Raw genomic sequence first — 13872 nt, forward strand, 5'->3', positions numbered from 1 at the left:
CTAGCCTTTGTTACCGCTAAAAAATGCCTTAAAAAAAGGCCAACTTTTTAGCATACTGCATTTTTAAAGATTTTTTTTTTTTAATGGCACATGTGCCAATTCTTTTTTTTTTTTTTCAGGCAGTATTTCGTGACAGAAAAGAAGATGAAAACAGGCATGAAACAAACACCACTGCTCGAACATACTGTGTTAAAAGAAACACCAGAGACAGAAACTGCCAGATGCAACACTTGTGACCTGCATTTTATAATTCCCATAGACTTTCAGCTAATATCTGCAAATCCTGCACCAAAAACATGTGTAAAAAAAAAAAAAAAAAAAAAAACGCAAAAGTGATGAAAAACAAAACCAAAAAACCATGCGTGTATCCATCCTTTGATAGACTGTACAGTTAGCCAGAATTGAAGGCTAGAGGTTTCATTAGGTGTCTACGTCATATTTGGTTTAAAATTCCTCAGAAAATAGTGCGGCATACTGTGCCATTTTGTCTAGTACAATGCCAGGCACTATACCTGATGAACCCCATTATAGTAAATGGGGTCTGTTGGGTACCGCTTGTGTCTGTCAGATCCAGCACTTTGCTATTGTATTGAACAACGGAAATAACAATGCAGGTGTAAAAGAAGCCTGAAGCTAGCCATACACATGACATAACTGTCACTCATGTCAGCTTGGCCGAGCATGCATGTGTTGCGAAAGGTAAAAGGGAAAAAGATACTGCCAGACACCTCTAAGAGGGTGGCTTATCTCCCCAAAAACAAAAGGATTTTGACTGACCTTTCTCCCCCCAAAATGTATTGGTCATTTGATCCCATCAAAACCACCCCAGCAAATTAAATGATAACTGGGAAACAACTGGGTTAAAGAAGCACTGAAAATAATTACCCCTCACATAGAACATAATGTCTGAGCTGTAGGCAGCATGTTATAGAGCAGGAGGAGCTGAGCAGACAGATATATAGTTTTATGCAAGAGGATTCAGTATAACTTAATTTATACATTTAAATTCCTGCTCATTCTGGGCTTTGAAGTCAAGGCTTCGGTCTCTATATACACAGTCATAGAGGAAAGGCAGTCATCACTGATGAAGTCAAGAATTTGGTCCCATCAGTGATGACTGCCTTTCCTCTGTGACTGTGTATATAGAGATCGAAGCCTTGACTTCAAAGCCCAGAATGAGTGGAAATTTAAATTAACAAAATACTGTTATACTGACTCTTTCGCATATTACACCGCGCTTTCATGGTGACAGGTTCACTTTAACCCCTTCCCAACATGTGCCATACATGTACGGCACATGTGAGTTCTTTAAAAATTGCGCACACTCCAGATCAGGCGCCATAGTTGCAGGTACCTGATGTTTTACACAACAAATACCCAGAACTAGTGTCCACAGATGCCATGGTCAATTGTGCCCACGGCATCTTAACATCTTCCCCCAGGAGTGCTGTGCTCACAGGCACGAGGACAGGGCTCCACAGCAACTGTCATGAACAATTGGTGTGGAACCACTGTGCCAACTAACCAGTCTGACTTAGGCTTAGTCCTGAGGGCATTATCCTGTCAGTACTCTGGTTTTTTTACCCTTTAAATCCTATACTTCAAGGGTGCCACCAGGCTGATACTTCTTGGCATAGCCCCGGTGTAGGGTGGCAGATAACCCAGAGGTCAAAGACTCCAGTGAAAAGCACAAGAGAGACAGGCAAAGAACACGGGCAGAACCAGGCAGATTACATGCAATTCCAAGGCAAACACAGAATACAGCCATACAGCAGAACTAGCAGACACAGAGACACATGAACAGTCAACCAACCACACACAGAGCAGATTAACCCATTCCATATTGCAGCTGAGGAAAGATGCAAGCAAAATGGCCCAATTCACACACAGGCAGCCAACACTGTAAGGCTAAATGTACATAATCAGGATTGCGTGCGGAAAATCCGCACCGTAGGTCATGCACATTGTATTCTATGAGAATTTTAAATTCTCAATGCACACGATGTGGATTTTTTTAGAGCGGCTTTTGACCTGCGGTGCGGATTTTAAAAACCGCAGCATGTCAATATATTTTATTTTTCCCGACAGGATTTTCTCCATTCACTTTATGCGGAAAATCCGTACCAATTGATGAGGATTGACTGCACGGAATTGCCCGCGAACACCTGCGGATTTCAGTGCGGATTCTCCATACATGAATTCTGAACGTGTGCCTGTACCCTTTCAGGTATGTACTGAATCTCCCATAGACTGCAGTGGTGACAAATTACAGTGTATGGGAGAAGTAATCTAGCAATTGTATGTTTACGTCTCCTAAGGAGACTTAAAATGGTTTTCTTAGATTTTAATACTTATGACCCATCCTCAACATAGGTCATCAGTATCTGATCGGTGGGGGTTGGACACCCAGGAACCCTGTCGATCAGCTGTTTGAGAAGACACCAGCACTTCTGTGAACGGCGCAGCCTTCTTCCGTGCTCACCTAGCACTGCACAGCAGCTGTGCTTTCTACTGCAGCTCAGCTCCATTCACTTCTATAGGGCTGAGCTGCTCCTAGGCTATGTGACAGATGAACATGTCACTGGCCTTGAAAAGCTGAAAGAAGGCCGAGGTGCTCAAAGTTGCACCACTGCCTTCTCAAACAGTTGATCAGTGTTGGTACTGAGTGTTGGACCCCCACCACTGACGACAGGTCATCGGTATTCAAATCTCGGAAACCCCTTTAATGTAAGTTAAAAAAAGTAAAGAAAAAGTTTTTTTAAATATAAAACTGCAAATCATCCTTTCCCCACAAACTTGTTCATCCCTATAAAAGGTGTATGCTGTAACAGAAAAAAATTAAAATGGCTTTTTTTGTTGCTTCACCTCGCGCCCCCCCCCCCCCCAAAAAAAAAAAAAAAAAAAAAAAAAAAAAAAAAGTAATAAACAAACAAACAATCTAAAAGGGTATAGATAAAAACTACAGATCACTGTGCAAAAAAAAAGGAGTCCCCATACAGCTCCTTAGACGTAACATTAAAGAAGTTATGAGGGTCAGAATATGGCAATTAAATGTGGTATTGCTGTAATCGTACTGACCCAGAGAATGAAGCTGACAGGTCAGTTTTACTGCATAGGGAAACAAAACCCATAAAACTGGAGGAATTTGTATTTCTTTTTTTTTTCCAGTTCCACCAAATCTGGAATTTTTCCAGCTTCCCACTACATTATATTAATATTTAAAAAACAAGCCCTCATACAGCTATGTGAGCAGTAAAAAAAAAAAAAAAAAAAAAAAAAAGTTAAAACGTTCAATTGGGAAGGTGTTGAGGTGAATTAGGGTACTTGCGGCAGAGGATTCCGGTAGGCAGGTCCGTCGCCGAAACTGGCTGTTGGATCCGGCAATCCGGACGCATACTGATGGAATTTGTCAGACGGATCTGGATGTGGATCCATCTGACAAATGTATTGAAATACCGGATCCGTCTCTCCGGCGTATGCGCAGACCGGAAAGACGGATCTGTTTTTCCGGAACACTAATATACTTTAATGTAAATTAATGCCGGATCAGCTGTATTTTCTCCATCCAAAAAAACTTAAGAGGGAATGAACTGATGCATCCTGAACGGAATGCTCTCCATTCAGAATGCATTAGGATAAAACTGATCAGTTTTTTTCGGGTATTGAGCGCCTGTGACGGAACTCAATACCAGAGAACAAAAACGCTAGTGTGAAAGGACTCTTAGCAGACGATAATCAAAACTGCATCAAGATAGCCAGACAGCTGTTTTACGAAAGTGAGTCTGCAGTTACAATCTACGTTGATCGATGGTTCAGATGTTCCAGGATGTGACTCTTTAGTTTCTTTTTACCGAGTGCCTACATATGAAAAGTACCACAGGACCCTACTGAACACATGAAAACATGTCACAGATTCTCTAAAAAAAAATTGGCAAAGGACTTGGAAACTGACGAGTAAGCACCTGGTAGATCTATGCAAATCTGCATAAAGCATAAGGAGAGCAATATCAAATTTACTGAAAAGGGCAGAACTGTATGCATTAATAGTAATGTACAAGACTAAAGTTAACCAGTTCAGTTTCCTGGCAGAATAACGGACAAGGGAGGTTCACTGGTTGGAACAGAGAGTCCAGGTAACAAATGCACGGTACTAAAGAGTACCCAGTCTCTGCAAAGGTGAATAAATAAGAATAAAATGTACTGGCATTCAAGTAAGGCTACTTTCACACTAGCATTTTTTGCTAGATCCGGCAGGGTTTAGCAAAAACGCTTCCGTTACTGATAATACAATTATCTTCCGTTATGAACGAATCCGGTTGTATTATCTTTAACATTACCAAGACGGATGAACTCCATTGAAAGTCAATGGGGGGACGGATCCATTTTCTATTGTGTCAGAAAACTGATCTGTCCCCATTGACTTGCATTGTGTGCCATGACGGATCAATCTTGCTCCGCATCCCAGGAGGCAAAGTAAACCGCAGCATGTTTGCGGTTTGCTGTCCGGTATGAGAACAAAATGCATTTTGGAGCATTCTGTTCAGTTATGTTTTGTCCCTATTGACAATGAATGGGGACAAAACTGAAGCGTTTTTTTTCCGGCATTGAGATCTTATGAAGGATCCAATACAGGAAAATAGAAACGCAAGTGTGAAAGTAGCCTAACCAGAACATAAATCTATAACACTAATTTATTAAAAAGATCAAATCACTGTCTGAGGCGATCATCCATCAAAAAACACATTAAAACATTGAAAACATAAAACAACATTTCGGATGATCCAGGTCTGGTAAACAGATCAATACATATATCATGTACCGCAGGCCCTCGCTTGCTCATTGTAAAGATACCACAGATCGCCCGATAAACTACCAAAACGCAGACACCTCAGTCATCGCTTCTGGACAGCAGATTGTGCTGTGAGAACCACAATCTGCTGCTCAGACACAAAGAATTTGTGTAAAGATGAGTGACAGCAGTAGTCATCGCCCATCCCCATTCACTGGAGGAGATTGCTGCATGCACATGCAACTTATCACCTCCACTGGTGAAGCTAAAATCAGAAGTGGAATCAAAACAGAGAAGTACGGTAGTATCTCTGTAGAAAGAAAAATAAAAACATTATGGGTCTTCAAATGCAGTGATGCTAAAGCATTTTTAAAGAGGTTTAATCGTGCAATCGATAGTAAAAAAAAAAAAAAAAAAAAAAAAAAAAAAAGGGAAGAGGAATGTCTTTGGTACTGACACAGCAAATAGTTATGTTATTTATGCCGATAAAAAATGTATAACATAAAAAGTGGCAGTATTGCTGTTTTTCCCATCCCCCAGTAAGTTATGTGTACCATATCAAGCCCAAAAAACAAGCCCTCATACGGCTAGATTGAGGGAAAAAATAAAAATCTTGGAATGAGAGGATGAAATACATTTCTTGGTCACAAAGGTCCAAAAGAGGCTGGTCACAATGAGGTTAAAAATCTGCAGCGGTGACGTGCGGGGCTCATGCCATGCCACTATTTGCTTCTTAGAAATGAGGATTTGGTTGCCCAATAGGCTATGTGGCCCTGCAGCTGGGCCACAAGCAGTTTCCCTGTTACAATTACATTTGTAAGTTATAGGATGCAAATTAAGACAAATTTAGACTACTGAATATTCTGGTCCTAAACACACTAAGGCGATAAGAGCTGCCGTGACAGCAGCAATGTGTGGGACAATAGCTCCGTTAAGATTCATTTTTAGCTTTGAGCAATACCTGGCATGCATACAAAGTACATTTGGCAGTATAAAAGAGGGGCTGTTAACCTGACTATTTACAGAACAGCCCTGCCCACTTTGTAAGATATCATTGTGACTTAGAAAAAAAATAATAAGAAAACTCAGTAATAATAAAATAAATAAATAGATAAATAGGAAAAGAGCAATATAAATGAAGAAAGTAAAGTCATTACACAAAATGCAAGCCATACAAAGGAATGGGACATAAAACAAATACCATGGTTATAGAGGCGTGTACCTTGCACCACGTACTGTTTACACAATGGTTTATTACAGTCTATGACCGGAACACAGCAATAGCACAAATAATTTGGGAAACTAGGCAGATATGTTGTACCACACAGAAGGTGTGGGGCCATCAGCCACATGCTCCACAGTGAATCTGGTGGTCAACACACATTATGGAGAGCGGACAATCAGCCATGTTGGTGTACAGAAGACCATCAGTCAACTGTGGCACAAAGAGTATGTTCCTGATGACTTGCCGAGAATCAGCAATCACTGTTGGATGGTCTCTCAACTTAATTTTCTGTTCTAGAGAAGTGACCCAACCTTGATAATAGAATCATCTTGTTGGAGGCTACTTGATGCATCCACTAGATTGAACATAAGGATTTTAGGTTAAAGTCCACATAAAAGTTTTTAAAAAGTTTCCAGTAGCTAGCCAGATAGAAGAGGAGCAGTGTTTGTGTGCTGGAGAGGGTCTACCTTCCATCTAAGGGCAAAACAAAGACTGTTTAATTTGGGTGTTCTCAGTGCGAAGAATAAAGCTTAATAAGGACTCTGACTGTTTACCAAGGAGCCTAAAAATGAAGCTAATCAGTCAAAAACCTGCTACAGCGCTCCTGCCCACCAAGCGCAATACCTTTAATCAGCCAGAGGTTCAGTGGCCACAACAATGAGTAGCAGGAACCCCAGTCTTGTTTCTTTTGGGATAAACAAACCTATCAGAAAAGGGGTCTCTAACCTGTGTCCTTGCCACTGTAGCCTATAAAGGGTCTGGAAAACCACCAGTGTGGTCTGTTACTTAGCAGAAGCCCAAACCACAGGATTTGGAAAGCCCTACATTATACATCCTCACATGCACGGTATCAGGTTACAGCTCCTTATGACTCATGGTACTATACCATTACAAACAAGGCCTTTCTCTAGACATTTTGTGCTGTAATATTTTACTATAGCACCATGCTGCAGGACCCCCCCCCCCCCCCCCATGTAGATTTCATAAACGCTTCTTGCTCTAGCTGAATTGCACTTGTAGCCGTGACATTGCAAAGCATTTTCAAATAAGGCGGCAATGGAATTGCCCTTTGTTGCCCGTTGTGAATGCACTCTAAGGCTGCGTTCATAAATAGCAAACTGCAGATCCGCAAAATACAGATGGGGTCCGTGTGCCATCCATATTTTTTCGGTGGACTCACAGACTTAATGGATCCATGGTCGATATTTGGTGGACATATTCTATCCTTTTGCAGAATGGAAATATGGATATGGACAGTGGACATATGGATGATCCTTGTCCGTTCCGCAAAACAATATAGAACAGGCCCTTATATCTGGCTGTAAAATGGGCGCAACAGAAGCAATGAAGTCAATGGGTCTGCAAAATTGTGGACCGCAAAATATATACGGCCATGTGCATGAGGCCTAAGTGCAATTCTTGATGTGAGAACAAAATACCCCCAATTCTACTTAATCTTGGTTTATGACACAGTGTATAGCTATAGAATATCTTGCACACGTTTCAGTGATGCCCAACCTACGGCCCGCGGGCCACATCCGGCCCGCAAAGCTGTGTCATGCGGCCCGTGCAGCAGAGGTCGCCATTTTACTCCCTGTAAAAAGTCTAAGGCGTACCGATACACCTTAGACTTTTCCCTCACATTCATCAGTGCAGTGAGCGCTGTGAATGGCACGGGCAGCGCAGCAATGCTGCCTGTGCTTGAAATAACCAATAGCAAAGCTCCTCACAGCAAGAAGCTTTGTTATTGGTTATTTTGGGCAGGTGTGGAGAGATACATGTCCCTATAGTAGGGGAAGCCAGCGGGAGCTGGAAGGAGGAGGGGACGGCTCCTGGGGGTGGCTGCAGCAAGGAGTGACAGGGGTGATGCGCAAGGACCCTGGCAACCATGGCCCAGTTTGGTGCTCAACATAACATGCTGTGACCTGAAAAAGGAAGATAATGCCACCCCACTCTGAGATAAGATCCTGGAAGCAAGCAGAGCAGCTGATGACGCCCAAGTTACCAGGTAACAGTGTCTCCTTCCACCAACCGCAGCATCCAAGTTTGTTCAGAAACAGTTTGTGCCATTCAAATTAGTTGGAAGAGAAGCAATAGCAGCACTGGCCCAGAAAAGATCAGCACCATCTCAATGGTTATTAAAGGTTTGATTTAGTCCTGGCTCCTTTCATATTCTAGTAATAACCTTATAATGGACCCAAGTAACACATTCCCTCTCCAGCAACATTCTGTGTTATGGCTTCATTAAATCTAAGAGCATCCATAAACCTTACATTTCACTCATACCACGCCATTCTCCTGATCATGCCCTTAACCACACACACACTGCGCCACATACATCACACGGATGTGTATGGTGCAGTGTGTGTGATGCATGTGGTGCAGTGTGGAGTGCCAAGTGATAAAGTACAGGGAAGATCCGCCATATTGCACTGGACTTTATCACTTGGCTATAATTGTCTGCTGTTATTCAGATCAGTAATGGCCCCCCACATAAATACTCCCCTCTTTCGCCCCGTTCACACCACCGCTATTAATTTAGGTTGTTCTGCTCAGTTTCCTGAGCAGAAAAATGAAAATAACGGAAGTGCTGGATGTGCCCCCTTCACAGGGGTAATGCCCAGATATTTGCCCCTTCACAAGGGTAATGCTCGCACGTGCCCCCTCACAGCGTTTGCATTTCTTTCCGGCAAAGCTACCCGGTTCCGGCACACAAAGTTTATACCATGTCTAGTGTGGCCCCCAGACGAGAAATGGTTGGGCACCACTGTTCTACACAAATTCTAATGAACAGAGGAACAACAAGAAATACTGAAATACTATAGCTGTGTTTTAAACGCTTCCATAATTCATAAAAGGGGCTATGATTATAGCTCCCGTCACATTTCTTACAGGATAGGCACTGCTTTCCTGCACATGCATTAAACATCTTATTAATACCCAGTGATGCTCTCTATTAAGGATCTGAACATATGTAGAAGAAAACTAAATCAGCCCCATCAATAGAAAAATATTATTCCACCTATTACTGCACCTGCTGGTTGGACATCTTAAAACAGGTTTTCAGAAATGGCAAAATGATTCCACTGTAGTTTAAAGGGGTGTTCCCATCTCATAAAGCATACCACCGGGATACGCCATTATTTTACGACTGGTGGGACTGGTCTGGCTTCTGGGACCACCACCAATCCCTTCACTGTTTCTCCCTGTGCAGTGCCACTACAAACCACCTGGCAGTGGAATTGCAGCTGTCCCCACCAGAGCAGGTGGCAGGGGGAACCCCTGTGCAGGAAAAGACTATGAAGTTGTTAATGATCTCTTCTCAGGTTGTCAATATCAAGTTTGGGGGGAAAATCATACTCCTGGCACCCCCACCTGAATGGTGCGGAGAAGTAGCGATCTCATTGCATGGCTGCTGTAATGCTGATGGCGAGCAGGTAAACAGAGAGCTGAGGAGAACACAGCGCTCCTACGCGTGCTACGGTGTAATCAGCAAAGGTGCTCGCAGCTGATCTTATATTGATGACCTATCCTGAGGACACCTCATCAACATAGGAAACCGGACAACCCCCTTGCATTTGACAAGGCCACAGCTGTGCTCTCCCTTTAGGCCCCTTTCACACGGGCGAGATTTCCACACAGGTGCAATGCGCGAGTTGAACGCATTGCACCCGCACTGAATCCGGACCCATTCATTTCTATGGGGCTGTGCACATGAGCGGTGATTTTCATGCATCACTTGTGCATTGCGTGAAAATCACAGCATGCTCTATTTTGTGTGTTTTTTCACGCAACGCAGGTCCCATAGAAGTGAATGGGACTGCGTAAAAGTCGCAAGCATCTGAAAGCAAGTGTGGATGCGGTGCGATATTCACGCACGGTTGCTAGGAGATGGAGACCCGATCATTAATATTTTCCCTTATAACATGGTTATAAGGAAAAATAATAGCATTCTTAATACAGAATGCATAGTACAATAGCACTGGAGGGGTTTAAAAAAAATAATAAAAAAAAATAAAATAAAAATTTACTCATCTTAATCCACTTGTTCGCACAGCCCGGCTTCTCTTCTGTCTTCTTTCTTCAGGACCTGGGTAAAGGACCTGTGATGATGTCACTGTGCTAATCACATGGCCCGTCACATGATCCATGACCATGGTAAAAGACCATGTGATGGACCATGTGATGAGCAGAGTGACGTCATCACAGGTCCTTTACCCAAGTCCTGAAGAAAGAAGACAGAAGAGAAGCCGGGCTGCGCGAACAAGTGGATTAAGGAGAGTCAAATTATTTTAATTTATTTTAACCCCTCCAACCCTATTGTACTATGCATTCTGTATTCAGAATGCTATTATTTTCCCTTATAACCATGTTAAGGGAAAATAATCCAATCTACAGAACACCTAACCCAAATCCAAACTTCTGTGAAGAAGTTCGGTTTTGGGTACCAAACATGCCAATTTTTCTCACGCGCGTGCAAAACGCATTACTCGCGCTGAAAAAAAAAAAAAAAAAAAAATCGTGCATTTTCCCGCAACGCACCCGCATCTTATCCGGGCAAAAAACATGACGCTCGTGTGAAAGAGGCCTTACCCTGGGTTCACACCTGAGCGTTTTACAGCGCGTTCATACGCGCTGTAAAACGCTTAAGACATGAAAACCAATGCTTCCCTATGGGAAGGGTTCACACCTGGGCGTTTTACAGCGTGTACGAACGCGCTGTAAAACGCCCGACGCTCGAAGTACTTGAGCTTCTTTGGGGCGTTTTGACGCGCGTTTGTGGCCATAGGACACTGCAGTCAATGACACAAACGCGCGTCAAACACGCGTTTACTATTACAAAAAACGCGCGTAAAACGCGCGTTTGAGGAACGCTCAGGTGTGAACCCAGGGTTAGTCTTAAGATCAGTAGGGCAGATGGACTGCCAGCACTTTCTGTGACGGCCCAACAATGTTCTAGGTGCAACATTCAGGGTGCACGTGACATTGGGAACACAAATCAAAACCCGTCATAAGCTTCCAAGGGTGGATGAGGGACATTTCTGGCATGTAATCACCTAGTGGATATGCACCCTCAAACTGTCACATGTATTCACCCCTCTCACCCCCAATCAGGACATTTTTCACCTCCATGACATCATGGCCCGTAGAGATTCCTGGTCTACTCAGTTCTAGAAATTATATGATCCAACGTACACACATCTTGAAATATTATTTTATTTAGGAAGAGTTGTGTGTCTCATGTACTGCTTTGGTCACACTTTAGGTACAAATATGGCTTTTTATGCATCATTTTTAAAATGTTAACATTTGATGTAAAATGGCATGAAGGCATACATTACTGTAAAGTGCTTGATGGCAATTTCAAAAAAATATATGGAGGTGAGGGTATAAGAATTCAAGTTTTCTTTGTGGTCGAAAACAGGGGACCGAAAACAGTAAAAAAAAAAGCAAAAAAAAAAAAAAAAAAAAAAAAAAAAAAGCAGTGTGACGTCCGTTTTCAGAACAGTCTATGGGTGTATTCATATGTCTGTGTTAATAAAACACGAATACCTGCCGTCCTTCACAGCCCAAAAGCCACCATAGAAGTCAAGGGGGCCGTTTCTCATCATTGTCGTGTGACTATAGACCTACTTTCCGAAACTGTTCCTGGTACAGCAGAACTTTTTGCTTGACTAGAACTGATCTGCAATGCCAGACACTTACTTCCCATGGACAGTGGTGCATGCCCCTTTTTCTAATCTCACAATATTTCTTACGTCGTTACCCCTTTCTATGTGACAGTTGCCACCATTAGGAATTCATTGAGTTGAATTAGAATTGCATCTACCTTTAACCTTCATATGATAACAAAATATAAAAAGGTCTGTATAAAGATTCTAAAAAAGTGCAAATTGTCAGGTCTGTGTAGCCCCTGCCTAGAAGAATAGAAATATTAAAAAAAAATATAATGTTGTCAAGATGCTTTACACATGACTCATGTTGAGCTCTGTTCACACCTGCGCTGCGTATTTACGTTCTGCTCTCTAATGCAAGCAGTACAATGAAAATAACAGAAGCGCCAGATCCGTTTTTAAGACGGGTGGGGTCTGTTGAGTTTCTTACAGGGGGCTCGCCAGTTTACCAGACAAAATAATACCATTTGTCCGGGCTCTTGGACCAGATCTGCGATGGAGGCTCCAATGGAGGTGTGAGGGCACACTTATAGAGTGAGACATTTCTGGTTAGAAGTGGTCAGCTCATTCTACATGCACTCCGTTTCAGTAATTGGAACACCTCTCAAGCTAACCGCTCACCAAAATAGGCGCATGGTATCTATATAAATTAGCTTCCATTCCACTTCATCACCAGGATATGCCCACTGGGGAGGCACAGGTAGACCTGCCAGCTCCTGACTAAGGAGTGATCTTGGCACCGGTAGATCCCCCAGCTCCTGACTGAGGAATTAGAGCAGACACATAGATCTGCTAGCTCATGACTGGGGACAGGGATGGTGGGGCTTGCCGGAGGCACAGGTAGATCCCCCAGCTCCTGACTGAGGCACAGGTAGATCCCCCAGCTCCTGACTGAGGCACAGGTAGATCCCCCAGCTCCTGACTGAGGGGTGACTGAGGCACAGGTTAGATCCCCCAGCTCCTGACTGAGGCACAGGTTAGATCCCCCAGCTCCTGACTGAGGGTGACCCGTACATCTCACATCTGTCCTTCCTTCAGACATCACCCACAAGCACAGGTGTGGGGGCAGACACTGTACCGGAAGTCATGGGTGAGGTCTCCCCTAGAAACGACAGGTAAAAGCAGTCAGACTCCCACCCGTGGTCGCACTACAAGTACCAGGCACAATCCACAGAGAGCGATGGCTACCCTACACAGGCCTAAGTTATAATGTCACTGGTCCGGATGACAGGAGGAGAACACCCCGAGGAGGATGCGGAGCGCCCTGTTCAGGTGCAGCCCCGGGGAACTACTCACCGTTCGGTCCATACTTCTCTCGGCTCCTCCGGACCTCCTCAGTGCTCAGCCCGCAGCTCTCATTCACCTGGAAGTGGCGGAGCACCTCGGACACGGGCTTGGCATGCGCGCTGTCCATGGTGGTCTGCTGCCCCCTCAGACAAGCAGAGCGGGTGGACGGGTTGCACTATGAAGAGTGGGCTCCCTTCTTCTCTCAGAGCCCGGGGAAGCCGTGCACCTTGTCTTCCTATAGTGAAAGGTGAGCTCCTGTGTGGGATCCGCCTCTGCACTGAGTAGCTTCAGCACTGCACTCCCCTCCTCCGGCTCCCCGCTCCTGCCTGTGCCATGCCGAGCCCTGCCAGTCCTACTGCCTGCCTTCTGCTGGGTCACACTGTGTTACCAGCAAACGCACTGACTGAAAGTTCCTGTTCTGTGGTAACTTATCCTGCGCTACCTGAAGCCTCCTCATTGGCTGCACTCAGCACCCAAATAGCGCTAGACCCCGCCTCAGCTCTGCGCCTCTGCCCATTGGCCTCTGCTAGCGCTATATTAGCATGCTGAAGATGTAGCCTTCGGTAATGTCAGTGTGGAAAATGTTGTCGAGCCGAGCATGTATAGATATGGGCACCCCTCCTCTCCCTCCCAGCTTCACTTCCTCTTATTGAGCTGCAGCTGCAAGCTAGAAAGCAAGGGTGCAGCGGGGAAGGGGTTAAGGCGGGAAACCGCAGCGCTGAGGAGATAACGCTGACAGTTGCCGTGTTATGGAAAATATCTCAATGCAATTGCGCATACTGTCCGTGTGTCAGCGTATGTCAGCCGGCGGTGAGCTGGAAGGACTGCACCTCTATGGGGCCCCTACTCTTGGAGGGCCCCACATCATGAGAGAATGGCCATATCATCAGTGGTGC

General features: G+C 44.2%; 1 protein-coding gene and 1 long non-coding RNA gene across 3 annotated transcripts in view; one reads left to right on the forward strand and one right to left on the reverse strand.

Moving 5' to 3' along the window:
* The window catches only part of ATP2A3 (ATPase sarcoplasmic/endoplasmic reticulum Ca2+ transporting 3), a 185302-nt gene extending 171762 nt beyond the window's left edge, over nt 1-13540 (reverse strand). The window contains exon 1 of the mRNA XM_044285175.1: nt 12986-13540. Within this exon, the coding sequence (XP_044141110.1) occupies nt 12986-13103 (118 nt within the window). The 5' untranslated portion in view covers nt 13104-13540. The remainder of the gene's footprint in view (nt 1-12985) is intronic.
* The window catches only part of LOC122931169, a 97298-nt gene that overhangs the window by 52891 nt on the left and 30535 nt on the right, over nt 1-13872 (forward strand). Inside the window, exon 1 of one of the 2 annotated variants that reach the window (XR_006388217.1) lies at nt 2097-2227. The exons of the other annotated variant lie outside the window; for it this stretch is intronic. This is a non-coding gene — a long non-coding RNA (uncharacterized LOC122931169). Of the gene's footprint in view, nt 1-2096; nt 2228-13872 lie in introns of those variants that run through there. 2 annotated transcript variants of the gene reach the window in all.

Source organism: Bufo gargarizans, chromosome 3 (assembly GCF_014858855.1).
Source record: "Bufo gargarizans isolate SCDJY-AF-19 chromosome 3, ASM1485885v1, whole genome shotgun sequence".
Classification (NCBI taxonomy): domain Eukaryota; kingdom Metazoa; phylum Chordata; class Amphibia; order Anura; family Bufonidae; genus Bufo; species Bufo gargarizans.